Source organism: Gavia stellata, chromosome 1 (assembly GCF_030936135.1).
Source record: "Gavia stellata isolate bGavSte3 chromosome 1, bGavSte3.hap2, whole genome shotgun sequence".
Classification (NCBI taxonomy): Eukaryota; Metazoa; Chordata; class Aves; order Gaviiformes; family Gaviidae; genus Gavia; species Gavia stellata.
In genome coordinates this window covers 22150396-22171070 of record NC_082594.1, presented here as the reverse complement: position 1 = coordinate 22171070, position 20675 = coordinate 22150396, and the positions used below count along the sequence as shown (strand labels likewise).

Genomic DNA, 20675 nt, shown 5'->3' with positions numbered 1-20675 from the left:
TCAGAATAATGTAGGGTAAAATCAATAGATACTCCCTGCTAGAAAAAGCAGCTGAAGGTTTAAAAAGTTGCGGGAAGTAAGTTTAAATAGCTGGCCTACCGTGCAAGGCATGTCCATAAGCAAATGAGTTGAGATAGTGTCATTGCTTCTCACTTAAACAGTGAGAGTGCATTAGAATGATGATGATTAATTTTAAACAAGAAATAGATGTAATAACAGCTGTAGAGGGTCAGAATAAGAGTTCAACTAACCTGGTGTCTGATATTCTGTGAACAGTGGTGGTTCTCTGGCAGACTCATCTGGTCTTCAGCTTCCCTTCCATGTTTTTTTTCTAATTGCATTTTGCATCCACAGCGTCGCCTAGCAGGCAGTTCCATAGATCAGCCGTGTATTGTGTGAAAACATTTCACTCTTTCTTTTTGCATCGCCTGCTAATCTAAAGTCTTGCAGCAGTGCCTATTTGAACAGCTATTTGTTATAGTTGTCAATCTTGTAAATATTTTAATCTTCCTTTAAGTTGCCTCTGTCTTCTACTGAAGAGTCCTAGTCTTTTTAGATACTGCATCTATGAAAACAGTTGTAGGTCTTCATGCAGTCTTGTTACCTTCTCTTGTTGTCTTTCCGAATTATTCTATGTCCATTTTGGGTGGGCGCAGAGAAGAGATCAGATGACATGCAGTTAATGAATTGCCATCTGAGGTGTTTTGCTAGGACACTAATATGGCGCAAGTGAGCCAGAGAATAAATGATGCCAGTAGGAGAGTGCCACTATATAGGAGTGACAGAATAGTATCAGAAAAGATGCCTGGCAGTGAGTGCCATGGGCTCTTAGGCAGTGAGAAGGGAATAGTCACGGGCATGGCTTGACTGCTCTGCAGTACCTATTGTATCCAGTGCAATGTGAACTTGTAAAGTAAATGCAAGACAATATGTTGAAAGGGGCTGGGGAGGGGGGGTGTTCACACACACAATGTTGAATTAATTTGGAACAAAGTGCCATGGTGCAGTGTGGATGTTAAAAAGGACTACAGCCACAAATTCACAGAAAATCTTTGGTATCTATTGGTATCTATTAAGTGCACTGATTCACATGCAGACAGTTACAGGATGCCCTTAAAGTTTAAAATTTACTTGGGAAAAGATAATTCTTCTCTTTCTTACTCATATTCTTTCCTAAGCTTCTTTCAATGCCCACTGACTGAGAAAAACTTTGTTCCAACCCAGTAAAGTAGTTCTTGTTTCCAAAAGCTGCTTAGACAAGATAAGAAGTAGGCTTAAGGAAGCTAGGTCCAAGGAGATACTGAAAAGAGTTTACCTATGTACTGCTGCTTACAACAGTCTGCTGGGATCATGGCATTACAGAATCCCCTCAGTTGGAAGGCAACTTGGAGGCCGTTTAGTCCAACCTCTTCCTTAAAGTAGGGTGAACACTAAATTCAAACACGGTTCCTCAAGGCTTGCCCAGTTGGGTTTTGTATACTTGTAAAAGGATGGAGACTCCACAGCCTCTTTGGGCAACCTCTTCCAATGTTTAAATATTAAATTGATAGCTTATTAAATAGTAATGTTTACAACATGTAGACAATAAAACTGTAGTGTAGTTATGATTATGTAACTGATAAGTTGGTATGACAGTAAAAATAGAACAGTAGTCATGCAGAGCATCCATCAAAACACACTTACTTTGAAAAATCTGGTCTTTGACCATGATGGAAACTGGGTTGACTTCTGGCTTCATGCATGTTAATTTGCCAACAATAAGGATTTTGAAATAGTTTGAGGCCTTTTATTTTTTTAGAGTAATGATGCAAATACAGCAAACTGCTCCATCACCTGAGTATTTTATTTTAAATGAGCGGTACTCTGGCAGCATTTAAAATGTAAGGCTTTAGAAGAGAATAACTGCCTGGCACTGCAGATAATCATTTTCAGAGCATGACAAGCAGCCGTCTCCAGATGGTGGCTTGTGTTCCACATCCTTCTCTACTGTAAATGGAAAACATGTACTGCAGTAGTAATTTAAAGCTTCTTGTAACTTATCTGTGTTTCAGCTTTGGTTTGCTTTCGTTAATGGATTTTCTGGGCAGATCTTATTTGAACGATGGTGCATTGGTCTGTATAATGTGGTAAGTGCTACATATTTTGACTTGATAGTGCTCAGGACTTGTATGTTATTTTGTTGTGTCCCATTTCTCACAGGTAACTGTCTTGGATGTGTATCAGGAAAGGTGAGTTCACCTGTAAAAGTCATTCTGAATACACCCTGAGGTAGATAAAAAGTTCATTATGGATGATGTTTTTATCGTGAAAATAAATTTGGGAAAATGCCTTGAAAATACGTATTTGGCCTAATACAACCTCCATAAAACTCAGCAGCTTTTAGATGGAATTTAATTTCTTCTTTGAAAGCATCTGCAGTCTTCTGTACTGAATATTTTCCGGAGTGTTCATGTTCAACGTAGATACAGAGACTTAATCTTGGAGTTCTGATATTTCTTTTTTCTCAAAACCCGGTAACAGTTAGATGCTTAGGAGTGTCATACAGGTGCTATGGGTTGACTCATGCTACATCAGCTACAGAACGGGAAGTAGCATCACTGTGTCACCAGCATTTTTCGCTTGAACCAAGAGCAGGATGTGCCAGTCCAGGAGTGATTTCTGATTTTCGCCATGCTCTGCAGAGTGCCACACTGCCACATGGCTTTATCACTTTAATCAATAATATTATTTAATCAATAGCATTGATTAAAGTCTGGAGGATCTCTGGGACCAAGTTCCATAGCATACCATAGACCTGTGCTGATGTTTTCAACAGTGTTACCTTTGTAATGTTACTGATGAGTGGCCTGGTGTCTGGATTTAGAAGTCATTAGGACACTTTGTCAGTGCTGAAAAATCCTTTGCATTTCTCTTTGGAGAGAGGAGATTTAATTTTTTTTCTTTAAGCAGGCTCATTCCAAATATATGGTAATACAGAAAAAGCCAGCAAATTATCTGAGTAGTATTAATGGAAGCACTTAACTTCTGTCACATTAATCTTAAATGATAGCACAAACCCTCATATTCCTTAACATTTCATGTTCTTCGTGGAAGATATTTACTCAGGGATTTTCCACTACCTTGATTTTCTTCACCCTAATTTCTTGACTGTTACTCAGTCTCTGTCATTCATGTTTAGATATTTGCATCTATTATCTTTAAACCTGATTTGATGGATCTACCTACCCTACATAAAGCTCATGGATGAAACTCATCTTCTAGAATCAGTGAAGTAGAAATTAGCCCTTGTTTTGTAAGGTCACTATTTGCTAAAATTCAAGCTGGTCCCATAGACTCGTGAAGAATCAAGTGCTGGTAGGATATTAGGGACTTCCACAATTTGAAGGGGTTAGACTTTAAAGTGGGTTTAGCTCTGTGGTTCCCTTCTGTGCAGATTAACCCTTTATTTCATTTGTAGTCTCATTAAAATATTAAGTGTAGGAAATCACAGTAGCATTGTAATTCCTGCTTTTGCACTGGTTTACCTTCATAAACAAGATTTGACTTCAAGTGAGAACGTAAATGCCCCAATAAACACAGGAAACCTGGGGAAATAGCTTAAAGCTGTAAGAGCACATGCCTTTTTCTGGAATATATTGGACCAGTGGTCTTAGTTTCAGTTCCCCACCCCCAGTCTGCTGCCATTTTAACCATCTGGTTTATCACTGAGCAAAAGCAGCATGTTCCCAGTTGGATCTAAGGATGTAATTATTGATTCTTACTAGTCTCTTGTCCTCTGTGTTGCTCTTTGTCTACTCCTTGACTGCCAAGTCGCTGCCGGTGGGAACCACAGCCCAACTTTCGTAAGCGTGCACATGCACTAGCAACAGTTCGTAACTTCAAGCTGCTTCTTAACTTCAAGAACACTTCTCAAACTGTTAAAAATACATGTATGTATAGGATTAGAAATTATTTTTCCAACAGAAGCTGTTAATGTAAAAGGAACCGAATGAAGTTTAGTATTCGGATGTGCACACTAGTATTATTTCACTCTGTGCCTGCACTGCAGACTGCAAGAAATGTGGATACCCAAGCTGGTTTTAAATGAGCTGCCTCAGATCCTGGAAACACTTTAAGGGCAGCAATGTGGGACTCAGCAGAGGCTAATTTACTCTGCTTCTGGCAAAGTGTCCTGCTGCCTCTCCTGGAAAGCTTCTCAGGCTTGGTCATCTAAGCATCTGCCCATAGCACAGACACACACTGCAGTTAATTTGTTCCTATCAGTTCCTGCCTGCCTGGAGAATCCCCAAAGTACCATAATACAGAATGGCCTTTGTTTGTCAGTAAGGTTTTTTTAATGTGATTTCCACATTTGCTTTGTCTGTAAACTTAGCTTTGGTTAAGTATGTTACATATTTAATTATGGCTACAATTGCAGCTATATTTGAACCCACTCCCACAAGGCTTTTTTTGAAAAAGTACATGTTGTCTTTCCTTTGCAGTCTGATGTGTTTTACCCTCGCTAGATTAGCTGGTACATCAGAAACTACTGATGCTTAACTTCTTGTGTTTAAGCTAATTGGTTAATAATAAGAATTTTCTTTCATGCTTTTGTTCGTAAGTCAATATTTGAGAGTTACGAATTGCTGAAATTCGTGTTTGGACTTATTTGGACATTTGAAAAATTATGTTAAATAACACATTAATTGGTAATAAGTCTTCACTGAAGTCTGGGAATTTTGCTGTTGTCGAGATACTGAAATATTATCTGAGATCCACTTAAAACTAATAGCTGCTTTTAATTAGTATTTGCTCTCCTTGCAGATTTTCACAGCGCTGCCACCCTTTACTCTGGGAATTTTTGAACGATCGTGTACTCAAGATAGCATGCTTAGATTTCCACAGCTATACAAAATTACTCAAAATGCAGATGGGTTCAACACAAGGGTAAGGGAATGTCTGTCTCTTTAAGAATAACCACGAGCATTCTTACTTTCCAGGTCTTTTTAATCAGAAAATAACTTATTCCCCCCTGTTACTTCTGCTTTATGCTAGCCACTGAGGTTAAGATTGTTCTGCCTCCCAGTTCTTTTCAAGGGATTATACTTTTTATTAAAAAAAAAGTCCTACTTTTTAAATAAGGATTTTCTGGTATGGCTTCCACTGAAACTGCTCCTGAAATATCTGTTAACTTTGATTCAAAGTAAGATTTGTAACTGAGCATGATTTTTTTCAATTCACAACTACTGATAAATGGTGAGTTTACCACTTTCATAGGAACCAGGATAACATCGCCTGGATTTTAATTAATACACAAGTTGTCATCATGCTTTCTACTCGGGGACTAGTTTCACAGTTAATATAGCTCTATTCCCATATTTCTTTTGGAAAATGAAATTTGAATTTGTTTATTTGGACTTAGAGTTTTGAAGAACACATTTTACTTCATTTTGCTATTTAAATGCTGGAAAATGCCAGCATTTGGAATTCTGCCTTTATTCCGTAACAGGCACATCTAAATGTACTTCTGAATCAAGCAAGCTGTATAATTGCTTTGTTTAGAGAGGAAATTGTAGAGTACTTAAAGCTCTAGTTTGTGCAAAATGTTAAAAATTGTGGGGCACAAAGTATTTGCTCATTAAAAGAAATGGAACATTTCATAGTACTGAATCAGTCTTTTAAAATCATTCCTTGAGGTAATTAAACAAGGGTGACTCCATCTATTTGCTGTATTTTAATAAAGATCTTATAATAGGCAGGCATGCTTGCAATTTATTATAAGTTGTTAGAATAAAACCATCCAACTGGACCAGTGTTTTCTTACGGAAGAGCAGAAGTTGTAGCAGGAAACAGATCCTGCAGAAATTTAGGTATTTCAATTCAGGACAAACATTGTCTGACTCTAAACTACACAATGAAGTGTTTGTTAGGAGTTAGAGAGAGGTCAAGAGTTTTGGACTTTCCTGATGATTTGGTTTGTTTTCCCTCAGGTTTTCTGGGGTCACTGCATCAATGCCCTGATCCATTCCATCATTCTTTTCTGGTTTCCACTGAAAGTGCTGGAGCATGGTAAGGGCTTCATTATTTCTTACGTCAGTAACTGGTGTTCAGTCTTACAGAGCTCGGTGTGTTTGCAGAACGGGAGGTCATGACAAGTCCCAAGAAAATAATGCTGACAGACAGTTCAATAGGCTATAGCTGCTGAACTTGGCTAGTTATCTAGTGGCTTTCAGAACTTACGCTAATTTAATATAATTATTGTTCATATAGTGACTTTAATATGTGAAAAATTCAACTGCTGCTTTGCCAAAAAGTCTTACTCAAATACTGAATAATGTTTTATACAATGCCTTATTTTTTTTTGGTAGTGCATTGAGACCTCCACTTTTCCTGCATAATGTTCTTACAGCAGCTGTATTACAACCATTTGCTTTATATCTTGTTATGGAATGGGAAAGATCCAACACAGTACTGTAAAATGTAGGATAAAATAGAGAGATTTCACTACTGTTGAAGTCTTTGAAAAAATGAATTGGCTGGAATGCAAGTAGGCCAGATCAAGAGTCAGAGATATTGGGGAAATGAGACTTTTTGTTGAACAAATTAGGCTTGTTGAGTCTTGCTTTCCGTGGAAGATAATGCAACTACAGGGTATTTCAGGGAACAGTAAATCCCATATGGTTCCTACCTAGCTTTACACTACAGTTGTGTGGTCAGGAAAACCCATGGGAAATCTGTTCTTTTACCATCGTAAGAAATAGATCAGATGAAGAATTTTAGGGCAGTGGCGGGGAATAGTATTTATCTAAAACCATGTATTTTTCAAAACTGAAACTCCTTCCTGGAAAACACTAGTTTCAAGAAAACCTTCTCAGCCCTAGGATGGATTACTTGGAGAGAAGGGGAAAGAAAATGGCAAGGGAGGGAGATGAATGCTCTCATCAAAGGCATGATGGTAAAGATACTTGTGGGAGGCAGGTTCATGATTCTCTACCTGGCTGAGTAAAATGTCAGTATCGTATCCTTAGTGGCAGCTTCACACACTGTCTGATGGACCATACAAGAAAGGGACTTCCCTTTCTTCCGTATGTGGGCTGGGAGCTCAGTTCTGTTTTGGGGGACAGGGGTTTTTATGATTGATTTGGTTTGGTTTTGATTTGAGGGGTTTTGTTGTTCTGTTTCACTATTTTTATATGAAATGTTAAATCTCTAATAGCTCTTCTCTAAATCCAACTTCAGAAATTTTAGGTTGATGTTTGTAGTGGTTTTAGTCTTCCATAAATGATTTCTAACTAATTCCTAAATAGACAATGTACTTTTAATTTCAATGACTGGAAGGCTCACGTGCTCAAATGTTAACTTTCTAAGTTCCTTTGAATAGGTTGCTTAGTTTGCTTTCCAAAGAGAAATGAATATTGAATTTTCAAGTTTCTTTGTGTTTCCAAGTGAAAATGGGATTTCAGTGCCAGAGACAAAAATGTGCCATTTGCACTGGGATGTTTTTTAACCTCTCGAGTTCCTTAGAATGTGAAGTGCATGTATAGTCCATGGATGGGCATTTGTATAGCTTTAGAAATGAATGTTCACTGGGCGTCCTGCTGTTCTCATTAACAGAAATCATTCCTTTCAGGACCACTTAGCCTCCTAAAGTGGAAGGGCGTGGAAATCACTGGGGAAAAAAAAGGCATTAACTTATTGCATTAAAATGTAACTTTAAAAAAATTGAGACTTACACCAAAAATTATTGAATTACTTAAATGTGCACTGTGATGTTGCACTAGAGCGATATACTGGCAGAGTCACTAGGTCAGTTTATTCTAAATCTATTAAAACCAATATGTATTTAGGCATGCCTTTTTCTTAATAAACTGAGACTTCTGGCATCAGCAGGGTTCACTGGACATGGAAGGCTCAGTTTTCTAGTGCTCTTGATTTTTTTTCATTGACACTAGAGGAAAGAGCAAAGTGACTGTTAAAACTTGATGTGTATTTATGAATGATGTGGTAAACACCTGAAGCCACAGAGTACCAGGGGGAGGAGTTGGGCTGAAAGAGATGCCAGTGGCTGGAAACCAAACCAATTCCTAACCAAGCTGTCTCAGGCTTTAGCTCCTGTTGCAATGTTAACGACTAGTTTATCTACTGCTGTTTCTTAGTAGTTGGGATTCAAAAAAGAAAAGCAAGCAGGGATATAGAACTAGCAACTTGTGGAAGATATTCACAACCTGTCAGTTCTTTGGAGACAACCACATGCAGTCATTGTAGAAGAAAACCATAACAAGTAGCTTGGGGTAACTGCACTGACTAAATAGTCTTTTTACCTGTAAGATGGGCAGAGTATTCACCACAGAGGTCACGGTGTTAGGGACTCTTCTCTATACACTTCAAAATTTACTTCAAAAATTTACTGATCCTGGAGACCTGTGTTATAGGAACATAGTTAACTAAGTGGATGACCCTTGTTTAAGAATGTCAGATTGAGTTTTGCAAATAAGTCTAGCAAAGTGGTACCCTCATAGTAGAAGCAGTGTGCTAGGCAGTATGTGTTTAGGAACAGGTCCAAGGTTTTATCTTAAGCCTTTTTGATCCCTGCTGTTTGTGTATTTGTCTAGCAGTTGTCTTAAAACCTGTGAAAATAGCAATACTTACCATGCTTGAGTAATGCTTGAAAGCTCCTGTGAGTACGAGTTCATTTGGCATTAGCGTGGCTGTCGAATGTGCTTTCATGGTGTTCCAGTTTTATTCAACAAGGGCTAAGAAAGACTAAACAGACATTTGAAGTATTGCCAAGGTTGGCACTTTCAAATGATAGATTAACATGTGCTTACCCTTGTGCACACTTGACTAGAGAAAGGGTGCGTGGAGACTGAATGCTTCTCAGTTACTGAATTAACCTCTAGTAAGGTATTTGAGATGTTACATATGTCTTTTATAGTTGAATCTTTGGTGCCTTTTCTTAATTCAACTCTATTTCACCACAAATCAACTGGTGTTTTACTGGCTTTTTCTTCACAGGCACAGCAAATAATTTGATCTGTTAAAGGTGTCAATACGTAGTACAGAACAGCTAGCAAGAGAAAAAGTGACACTGACATACCTCAGCTCTTACAGTCAAATTACACGTTAGGGTCTGGCAAGCACTTCCCCTTTTGCTAGGACGGCTTCTGGCAACCAGGACTATGGATACATGCTCTAGCTGAGCACCGTGTCTGAGGCCTGATTTAGCACAACTTCTGCATTACCATTATCTCACAGCTTTTAAAAGTGCTTTTAGACATTCTAAAAGGCAAGGTTGGGACCAATTATTTTCTCCTGAAAATATCCTTGTTGTTTCATCCATTCTGTTGATAAACTGATTAACAAATGTGATAATTTTTCTTCATTTTCAGATGCAGTATTCACAAATGGCCAGGGAATTGACTATTTATTTGTTGGAAACATAGTTTACACTGTAAGTTTGTATATCCTAATAATTTTTCGAATGGTAGAATTTCTTTACAGTTCTTTTATACCATCAGAAAATGGTGTAAACCAGAAGAAAGTGTACAAGTAAAATAAAATCACTTAACATAAGTGTGCATGATTTGCGCCCTCCCCCCTTTTTTTTTCCAGTCATGCACCAACAGTATCTTCTGCTCTGTCCTTCCCCCGTTCCACACCACCAAGGCCCTGGGTTGGTACCTAAATGGTAGTAACCTTTTAGGTGTAAAGGGGAGATTGGGCCATGAACACCTTTGCATTTGACAGTGTTAATGCTGAAGTTGTCTTTTTTTTTTTTCCTTGCAGTATGTTGTAGTCACTGTTTGTCTGAAAGCTGGCTTGGAAACAACTGCGTGGACTAGAGTAAGTACTCCTCAGTATCTTTTATTAGCACACCTTTCTCCCTAATGAGTATTAATATAGAAAAGAAGTACTAAAAAGTATTTGAGGCTTCAGTGTTTTAATTGGATCTTTCATTTAAGGATAAACTGCTAAGCTCTATAAGTACAGGATGTGAGAGAGGAATGAACTCAATGATCACACGATATGTTTGAAAAAGGGCAGCCTGTCAGAAGTGGGAAGAGAACACTAAAAGTATATTGTCAACATCTTTAAATATTTAAAATTCAGAAAATTTTGTATTAAATCAATGTACTACTGTAATTGCTGAAGGAAATAGATGGAGAACATAATCTTTGTACTCTGTGGCTCCTTTAAAAATTAATGCAATAGGGAACGAAAGGTGTCTGCCCACAGATAAACAACTGGGCTTTGAAAAATGTCTTTGTAGCCTGTAAAAAGCACTAGTGATTTCCCATTGAATGAGATTTTTTTTGTTTGGAAACTTACAGTAGCAAGGATGTTAGTCAAATGGTTATGTTGATTCCTAGATTTGAGTCATTTACTTGCAATGATTGAGTGCTCTGTTACTGGTAGATGTCAGAATCTGGCAGGACAGTGACCTCCAAAGGATATTGGGGGGTAGGAGGGCTCCTGTGTTGATGAACCTTCAGCATCTTTCTCCCCTTCTTTCCCCCAGCTGCTCTGAAACACTAATCTTTGTTTCTTCACACCTATGAGATACCTTATGGGAGTTTAGTTTTCATGGCATGTAAGACACTCTGCCCTCAAGACCAAGCTGTTTTGAGGACTCTCATATTCTTATTTTACCAGTTTCTTGGTGGGGCTTGGCTTAAAACTTGTAACCTCATTGCTTCTGTTAGTTGTAAAATGTTTTCTTCCTCACAGAGGAATTGTTAAAATTAATGAGCTGATGTCTGTTCTGAATTTTAAAGATGAAATGCTATCTGTATGGGTAATTTAATTATTAGGGAGATGCTAATACTCTCTGCCTCATCCTCTCATCTGAAAATAAAATCTGATCTTTTTTTGCTGTTGCTTATGCATAAGTTCTATGTCATGTACCAACATTTTAAAATGCAAAAATACTTAAATTAATCCCTCATGCACTAGAAGAGGATATATCCAAGTCTGTACTGGAGGCATGTGAGCCTGTTTAGGTCCTGTTATGTTGTGAATTATTTGATGCTTCCTCTTCTCTCCCCTTCCATGGGTAATTGCTGTCTTTTCAGTCACTTGGGGATAATCATGATCCCCTTTTTTCTAGATTTTGTTTTAAAAGATACCATAATGTTTAGTAGATAGCAGTGTTCTTTAACACTGGCATTTTATAGAGAAATTATTGTTATTCACCGAAAAGTTGTTGTGTTTAGAATTAACTTTCTTCTATACACACATCTAATTCCTGTCCTATTGCTTGGACCAGTGACTCTCATCATCTTGGAATCTGATGTTGGTTACAATTATTGTTTCAGCTGTGAGTGAATCAACACACAGAATCTTTAGGTTACTTGAAAAGTGTTAAATGTACAACATTGAGTTAAGCCTGTTCTCCATCATCAAGTGGATTGGTTACATGCAATTTGTTCTTGAGAGTGAGAGGGACACTGCCGCTTGGGAGAACATGATGGGTTCAGCTGAAAGCTTTAAGTAAATGATGCAGGTTCAAAGTGGTTGGGAGCCTCGTAGCCAGGAGGTAGTGTGGAAAGAAAGGCTTTGGTAAAAGTGGTAACATGATGCAGAATAAAATCTGCATATTTGAGCTGCGTGGAGCAGCTTCATGTTACGTGTTACCTATCTGGAACACTGCAGTAGGCTTTTTCCCAAACAGTTACAGCTTTCTTCACTGTTTTACCACACTATATGAAACATTTCAGTTAAATAGGACTTACAGGATAGCTATACAGTGTGCCTAGTTTTTATGTGAGAGAGCCTTGATTTCTTTTTTCTGACTGTCAGTCACTTAACACATCTGATGGACTCGCTTCTGCTTTGCACATGAGTTCTCCAGGGGTTAATGACAGAGATCATTGGAGAATCAACAATGCAAAGGTTGATGGGGTGAGTGTATAAGGAACATTTCCAAGCAAGGCAAGGAGGGCTGTTCCTGAAAGCAGAAGTTCTTTTAAAGGTAGAGAAGCAATTCAGGCAGGTACAAGCCTGAGATGAAGAAATGATTGGGACAACCATGAGAAGAAGATAAAGACAACATAAAATGAGCAGAGCCTTTGCTGAGCTTTGCAAGGGCAAGATGAAGAGCTGCAAAACCTGAAAACTGTCCTACCACCAGACTGGAAAGAAAAACAGGAGGGAGACACAAAAAACAGATTACGTCATTTCACTAGCATAAATACACCTACAAAATAAGAGTATGCCTTAAAAGCAAGCAGGGAAACCAGTCTATCTCTACTGTTTTTAATCATAAAGTCTATAGGAGTTTGAAGCTTGGAAGCATCAGTCCAAGCTATCCTGAGCCCTCTGTCCACTTGTTTGGAGGGAAGGCTGTAGCTCAAGAGGTGTCATGTCCTTTTGGGAAAGCAGTGCTGGTGCTGTTCTGCCATTGGATAGGGCTGGCTTTTCTTCAAGACGAATTCTTGCAGCAGCCTTGCAGTACTTGTTCTTTGGAGAGCTGAGCACTACAGTTGCTCGCTGTGGCAGGGCTTTATTTTAGTCAGAATCTTGACATGGATTGTCCTAGTTTTCAGAAGAGCAAGTGACTGAAAGGATAAAATCCGTCCCTTCCTCCAAGTGTTAAAAAAAAAAATCCTTCCAGTCTCTTAGTTTTATTTACATTAAAACTGAAACAAAAAATGTGTGGGTTTTTTTAAATAAGAGTAAATAGCAAAATTTGAAAACAAATATTCCTGTGTCACTCCAGAAAGGGGCCTATCCTATGTTCTGCTCCTTAGCCCAGCAACTTTTAGGGTTGAACAAAATTCCGGCTTTCTGAGAGTGCATAGAACAGTGTTCTTGCCATTGCCTCTGATGTTGTGCTGTATGAATGCTTCTGCTGTAAGGCAGCCTCCAGTTGCTCCCAGCTATCTGCCAGTCTGCACTGGTGCTGCAGACTCGGTGGTTGGTTGTTTTCACTGCCTGTGCTGGAGAAAGCTCTCCTATCCGAGGATGCTCCGTGCTTCCAGAGGAGGAGCAATCTTCTCCTTCCAGAAGTTTGTGTCTGTCCCACAGCGGGCAGAACACAATACTCAGTTAGACATTTCTTTGGTTCTCGGACATACTGTTCAAAAAGTCAACAAACACAATCATCAAATACAAAGTATAAAGCTGAGAACTCAACAAACACACTGTGCCCACCACAGCAACCAGTGTGTGAATTCATTCCCATGTTCCTAAACCCATATGTAATTAGTAATGAAGATTTATGCAGGTACTTATCTAAATTGGAGCCAAAGTCATCAGCCACAGGAGTTGTTGGCATCCAAAAAAGCTGGAGCCAGTAATAAGCTCAGTTGCTTGTTACATCTGAAATTACTGATTCCATCCACTGCAGTGTAAAAGTAAAACAGCTTAAATCATCCTGAACAGCAAAATAGTTTGTGTGTGTAGGAAAAATTACTTTCGTTAATGCAACTGAAACAAAGTCTGTGCTGGACAGGTTCTTGGTCACTTTAATACTACTTTTAGTTACTCTTAGTGAGTCTGCAGACTAAAGAACCTGTAAAGATGTAAACGTCATTGCATATTTGTACATCACTTAGGACACCTTTAAAACAAAAAAAAGTAAAGCTGATGAGTAGATGTTGATTGTGGTAGTGTATTACACAGCACTGAATCCTCCTCCGTGAAAGGTATGTGAGTGGTGTGCATGGCTTGTATGCATACACTTTGCCATAAGGGATTTGTCCCTGTGAACTTTAACATCAGCCTTTGAAAATTTCTACCTTGATCTATGTGTTGAACCTGGCATGTGCACAACAGGAAGCAGGAGCTAGATGAGAGAAATCAGAGTTCCAAGGAAAATCTGATGAGTTTTTGGAGTTCCAAGTAAGACAGATTGGCTGAGAAAACTATCTGTCTGCCCTGTCGTGAGGCAAAGATTAAAGAGAACTGGTTTATGCTGTTTAAACAACCTGTGCTACTGGCCTGAAACCCAAGTGCGATATACAGGCCAGAGTGAGACCGACAGAGACCTGAACAGGGAAATATCATCGATTAAGTGGATGGAGGAAGCGCTCTGTGTTGACTCTCCTTCTTTACCTGCTCCTTGACAGTTCAGTCACCTGGCCGTCTGGGGAAGCATGCTGCTCTGGCTGGTGTTCTTCGGTGTCTACTCGGCCATCTGGCCCACGTTTCCCATAGCACCAGACATGCTGGGGCAGGTCAGTATGAACGCTTGGCTGCACGGTAAGCTGCTCAGCACAGCGCCCTGCTGTCACCAGCACTGCTGCTTGCTGCTTCCTGAACACTTACACAATGCTTGGAAAGGAATTGCGCTCTAGTAAGAGCGCTTGTGCTTCATTTTAACCTTTTTTTTAATCCCTGCATTCATTTAGCTTAATCTCCTCATTAGAAGAGCTCTTTTTCTCCCCAAAAGTGACGTCATACGTGATTATATGCACTGTGGATACTGTATGACAATTCTCAGCTCACTCGGGTAGCAGCGAGACTAGGTCTTTCATTAGTGCTTTCCTAGTAAGACTTTGTGTGTTTGACAAAATGCCAGGCAGAAATTTAGTTTATTTGTTTTGGGATTTTGTCTTTTTATGATGTGTTCTTTCTCTTCCATATATTTTGCTTTCGTATTGTTCCTTTTTTCCTGCATTAGTTTAAAATAAACCAGAATTTACTTGAGAATAGGATGAGATGGTCAGAAGCAGAAGGGAAGCTGATATATTACTGGTCCCTTTACAATTCTAGAAGAATTTTGGATTTGTTCCTTAGTGTCAGCTGAGTTCCAGGTGGTGAAATTTTCCCTTCGGTGTCATTATTTCAACCAGTGGTGAGAAGACTGAATCACAAGCCTGTCAAAATCACTCAAGAGCCTTGTGCATATTTGAAATAAGGGGTTACCGTGAACAATGTAAGACTTAATAAAGGTATGGTAAAAATTTATTCTGCAGAAGTGGAACTGCTGTCAAAATGACCAGAAAAAGGTATTTCGTAGCAAGTTCAGAGTTTTTCTTTGATGCAAAGATGCTGTTTGTGATACAAAAAGAAAAGCAAACTAATAATTTTAGCGAAGAATCTAAGCATATTTAATTCATCTCACCTTTATGTACTAGAAAATAATAATAAAAAAAGCCTAGCGTTGGCAAGCCAATTAGATATTTTCGAGGTTACTCTCATGTTTGTACTCAACAAGAGCAGTCGGTCGTGATTCTGGCCTAATAGATGTTTTATTATCTTGCACTAAAACACTGGGGATAATGGAGGCTATGATGGATTTTCCTGGACAGCTTTTTACAGCAGAGAGTGACAGCTGACAGGCTGGGATCAGCAAGTAAGCGACTGACAGACAAAGCCTCAGTCCTATAATAGTATTTCATGGTGATCTTTGTGTGTTTCACAGCACATACAGCATCAGTAGCTCTAATTCACATTTTCATATATCAAGCAGAAATTTGATTTGAGTATCATGCAGCGCCATGAACTACTTGTCCTCCACAGCAGACTTGTAGTGCTGCCATTACCATGTCAGCCTTCTAAAACACAAACAGTAAGGTGAGCTGTTCCTTCATACAAGAATGGTCAGACTATCAGCTTTAGCTTGGTGGTGTTTTTTTCAAAAGTAGCTCCCATTTTTTTAATTGCAGCTGCAACAAAATTAGTATTCTGTGGTCATCAAGATTTGCGCTGACATAAACCACAGGTCTCAGAACAAAAGTTTCATGCTAATCAGATTTTGGTTTTGCTTGAATATGTTTTTACAAAGTGTTTCTATTTAAACTTTGGTTTTATGCTCTGGTTTTCTGACATTATGACTTGAGAAGTGGTACTAATACCTTGCTGAGATGAAAATAATCTAATGTACTTTTTTAATGGAGAACACATTTACTTTGAGTGTCTAGTCCACTACTTGTGGAGTTGTGTCCCTGGGTCAGTAATCATCAATCAAAGACATTAAGGATTATTCATCATTCTAGAAAGACATTTTTTGAACACAGGCAGTCAGAAATAATCTGTTGTATGGCTTTCGGGTGGGAGGGGCAGGGGGAACAATACCATTTTATCACAGTTTTCTTATACTTTTGAAAGAAGGAGCAGTAGTGGAAGAGAGTGGATTTTCTGTTTCCTTTATCCTTTTGTAAAATCAAGGAAAGCTCCCAAGGTAAAGGAAACGTCCTTACCACTTGCACTAACTTACACAAAGTCTCTTGAGTAATCAATTGCTCTTATAAAACCAGCTCATGGTGAAATGAGTTGGGATTTTGCTAGGCTCTAGTCAGTAAAATTAATTGCCTTGCTGCTTCCCAGACTGAAGCTATTCCTTTATTCCTGCTATCTTTTTTTCTGCATTTACAAGAAATCAAGGTATCTTAAAATCAAAATAAGACAGCAAAAAGCCTACTTTGTTTTGTTTTTAAATCTTGGTAGTATGTTTATCTTCAAATAAACTGAACTCCAGAATATTTTAGATCCTCATACTATGCAAATCGAATAGCACTTGAGGGGAGCTGTTTTTAGCTGTAATGCTCATCTAGCATCTGTGCCAGCCAGGACTTTGTGCCATCAGTAGAAGGCATTGGGGGCAGCATGGAGCCCTGCAGACTTTTAAGTATATGAAAAAATGCTTTGTTTCTGCTGGGATTTATTAAATAATTTTCACTAAGTGTTTCTTTATCCTGCCCATTATACCTTGAGCATTCTCACAGGGAAAATAATATCCTTTTTTTTCTCCCTCCTTGAGGGCAAAGGGAAGCAACTTAGTTATTCTCTGCTGTCAGAGGGTCAACACATTTCTTCTGTTTCCAATACAGTATTCATAATAGAATAAATGTAACATAGTAAGACAAAGCTGTGATAAAAATCTCAATAGTACTTAATGGAAGTTTTCCAACAGTATGACATCTGCTACTCTGAAAGTAAATGCTCTGGCTGTTTTGGGGGAACCTTTTCAGATGCACAAATAATATTTTCCTTTAATAGTATCAGAAGCAATAATGTAAGACCAAGGAAGCCCTCTGATAGCTCTCCTGGCTTTCCTGAATATTTGTATTTTTGAGTAATTCTTTTTGTATTTGTAGAGAACAGTGACACTGAGAAAAGTCAGTACCTATTTTTTTGTCTTGCCTTTGGAGCCAGGATACTTGGATGGGAGGAGCTGACTGGTTTTGAATGAGCACTTCCAGATGACAGCATTTTGTACAATATGTAAATCCTTTCCCACCTTCCAGTAGTTATGCCTTACTACTACAGATTGTTGGAAACGAGTAGATACCTACGTTTTTAAAAAGTGCTACCCACTTTGATACTCACTAATTAATAGGTGGTACAGAAATGTGCTGCTCTAAGGATGTGAGTGCCTTTTTAATTATCCTTTTTCAGAACTTTTGAGCCTTGTGGCTCATAACCCAGTGGCATTTTGTTGACCAGCCCATTAGCCATAGTCCTGCCCTTATGCAGTCTTGGGTATTCTGTTTGCCTGTGGGATGGGGGTTTGGTGCCCCAAAGGGAACAGTGAGCAGTAACATTTGTGCTCATTTCTTGCCTATGTCATACAGGTGGTGTGAGTGAAATGCTGGTCGTATTCTTTTCTTGTATGGATTTCTTCATAGGAATAGTAGCATACTTTATAGGAATTTACACTCTATGGGATCAAAGTCTGTGTGCAGGTACTCTTACCCATGCGCATACCTAGATACCTGTACCTGAAAGCATGCGTATGTATACAAGAGGATATTATATATGTGTATGAAAGTGATCATGCTTTGAGTCTTGATCCAGACCTTATCCAAGATGAAGAACACCAGATATCTTCCTTCCCCACCCCAAGCTAAAATACTAGGGTTTTTAGTGTTTTAAGTGAGAGTGGGGGTAGCAGGGAAGGTGTGTTCCCATCACCCTTCTGAAGCATTTGTTATTGCTTGTGGATGAAGAAAGGACTGTTACTGAGCTGTGATTTTATTTTTTTTTTCAATCTATTTCCCTTAATACAAGTGTTGTGTTTTGTCTCTGCCTCCTTAGTTGTTGTTACCATTAAGGAAATGTTTTTAGGAAGATTAGCATCAGTCTCCTTTTTTTCAGCTTGGAGGAGAGGGGGTAAAAGTGGTGGTTTTAATCTGGTTTTGAGAGGTGTGGTTAATCCAAAGTGTAGGTTAGTAATTTCTAGGTTTTTACATCTTTGCTTTGTGCTGTGTGTGTTCGTATCTCAGAACTGGGGTTTTAACAACCATTTTGAGTTTGGAACCTATTATTTTGATCTCAGGATGGCATTAGGAAGCCTTTTCTTATCTGAGGCCTGCAGTTTCCTCATGGCTGGAGGTATTCAAGTTGAAACTGCTGCACTTCCCAGTTACTTTTGGACAACTACAGTTGAGAGGAGATTAATCAAAATCGCAATCCAAATAATTGCTGTACCACCACTTCTGCTTCTGCATAGTGGAAACAGCTACATGTAACAGCCAGCCTCATGCTTTCACAGCTCTAATGGCAGGCTTGCTTTTTGTTTCCTAGTGCTGCCCATATCCTTGACAGAAGATATTTCTTTTTTTCCAGCTAAACTGTCAAATTCTTGCTAGGTTATTTGCCTACTTACATAAAGACTTTAAGGAAGCTGCGCATCAGCTTTACCTGGATTAAGGGTGCTTTTAAAAAGATCCCAGTAATCAAGATCTCTGATCCCATGTAATGTGACAGTAGCAGGGCTTATTCATGTTAATGGTTTGCCAAGAAAACATCTATCCTTCTTTTAGTAAAGCTTCCCATTCTTCTGTGTATACCATTAGCAAGACAGATTCACCTTAGCTATTGCACTATTGCACTAGGTCATTGGCTTTTGAGGGCAGGAGGTGACCTAGAGGGTCTGATGGACTCCGGTTGCATGGCCAGTTTAGTGGCTGGCCTTTGGTCTGAAGCTCTCTTAAATCTTGCTGATTTGGTTACTGCCAAAGTGTGTGAGAAACCTGCCTGGCTTGGAAGACTTGGAAACAACACAAAACAAAACCAAAAAATCCTGGAGGCAAGGTAAGTATTATTGTAACAGAAGAAACAGATTTCACATTACTGCTCTTGCAAATCCACAGTGAAATGCTGACAGCTTAATGTACATTTCTGTGTTTTCCAGAATATTTTTGCCTTTCTTTTTACATTTGAATCTTTTTTCCAGAGGTCTCAGTTGTTGTTCTTCTTTCTGGCTTCTCATATTTCCACAGTTGGGTGCTAGTTAGAAAATTGGCTGTTCTGATTGTGGTTTGTTTGTCTGCAGTTGGTTGCACATTACATTGTGGTTGTCAGTGTTTTGGTCGGTGGAAATGCTTCATCCAGCTGTTAGGCAGAAATCAGACTTAGCCTGCAGATTGAGGTCCTTAATGCCTGCTGATCGTGTTTGTTTTTATTATTATGCACAGCGGTCTCCATGGCATTTGATGTGGGTTTGGAACTTTTTCTGCAGTTTTGGACTAGGTTCTGAGCAGACAAATTAGTCTAATGAAGCATGCATATATTTTCAAGCATCTGTTGAAGGAGTGGGTTGGTTGTTTTTGAGCCACACATGGCTTTCAGAAATGAATCTCACTTCTAGATGCCTGGTGTTGTGTTGTTCTATGTCGTACACCAGAAAGATGAAAAAATTGAGGTAAATGAAAATAAATGTTTTAATAACTCCTGAATGTGAAACTAATAGACTAAACATGCTTATTTTCTGGAGGCTAACCCCCTAAAACATGCCACTTTACCTATTTGACAACTCTGCAGCAAACCTATCCTAAATATTTCTAAAAGATGTCCCAGACTTATTTCTCCTTTGGAAGTATTCCATGATAGCTTTAAAGCAGGGCTGTATATGCAGCTCTGCCCAGCACTGTGCTGCCGTTTCATATCCAGAGCTGTGTGAAAATAGGGTTAAGCCGTGAGCATAAAAACTCATTCTGGTTTGGGAACTGGCAGTGCAGAGCGAGGCAGTCAGCTGGCCTTCAAACTTCAGAGTTTTCGTGTACCCACCTTCGCTTTGGTATTTATTCCTGCTATGCAGAAGAACTGTGGCTAGCAGGCTAGTGTGTTAGATGGGGGAGCAATAGGAAAGCGAGTGGAGATAAATGGTTACCTGCAGGTTGTACAGATGGTGCGCAGGGTGTCAGCTGGTTTCCTTTCGGTGTTGCGGTGTAACCCAGATGCTACTCACACTGTCTGGCCAACATCTGTTTGGAGATCAGGTAGCCTTAACAAGTTTAAATGCTGCTCAGTAGCTTAAATAGAAATACAGTGTGCACACAGAACATTTACGCTTCTCCATAATTGGCAGATTATCCAGATATATTGGTTTTGGAGTGGAGTACAGCAGTGTCCAGGAACAAGCTCCTTCACTCAGGATAGAATTATCGTTGCATGGTAATGGAGTGTGCTTCAAAAATTGCATCTTTTCTCAATTTGGCATCCAGGGTTGCTCAATGTCCTTCAAAATTTCCCCAGATAACTTTTTTGTATATTTACAAGTAGCGAAGCCTTGTTGCATGCTCGTGGAAAGATGTTTGGAAGATATCCTATTCAGTATTTTCTTAATTAGAAATAGCTGGCTTTTAAATGTGGAAAAGCAGCTACTGTGTTGTACCAGAGGCAGTGTGTACTAATACTCATGTCTACAAAAAAAGTCTGTGTTTTGAGCCCTGTTGATGAGCAAGGACAAACTAAGAACGTATGACTTGCCATACTGGATCAGAGCATTTCTGATTTAGGCTGCGTTC

General features: G+C 39.0%; 1 protein-coding gene across 1 annotated transcript in view; it reads left to right on the top strand.

The window, feature by feature from the left end:
• Window positions 1-20675, top strand: part of ATP8A2 (ATPase phospholipid transporting 8A2) — a 286903-nt gene that overhangs the window by 179292 nt on the left and 86936 nt on the right. Inside the window, exons 27-32 of the mRNA XM_059825756.1 lie at window positions 2052-2126; window positions 4804-4926; window positions 5970-6048; window positions 9369-9430; window positions 9766-9822; window positions 14049-14181. Coding sequence (XP_059681739.1) covers window positions 2052-2126; window positions 4804-4926; window positions 5970-6048; window positions 9369-9430; window positions 9766-9822; window positions 14049-14181 — 529 coding nt within the window. The remainder of the gene's footprint in view (window positions 1-2051; window positions 2127-4803; window positions 4927-5969; window positions 6049-9368; window positions 9431-9765; window positions 9823-14048; window positions 14182-20675) is intronic.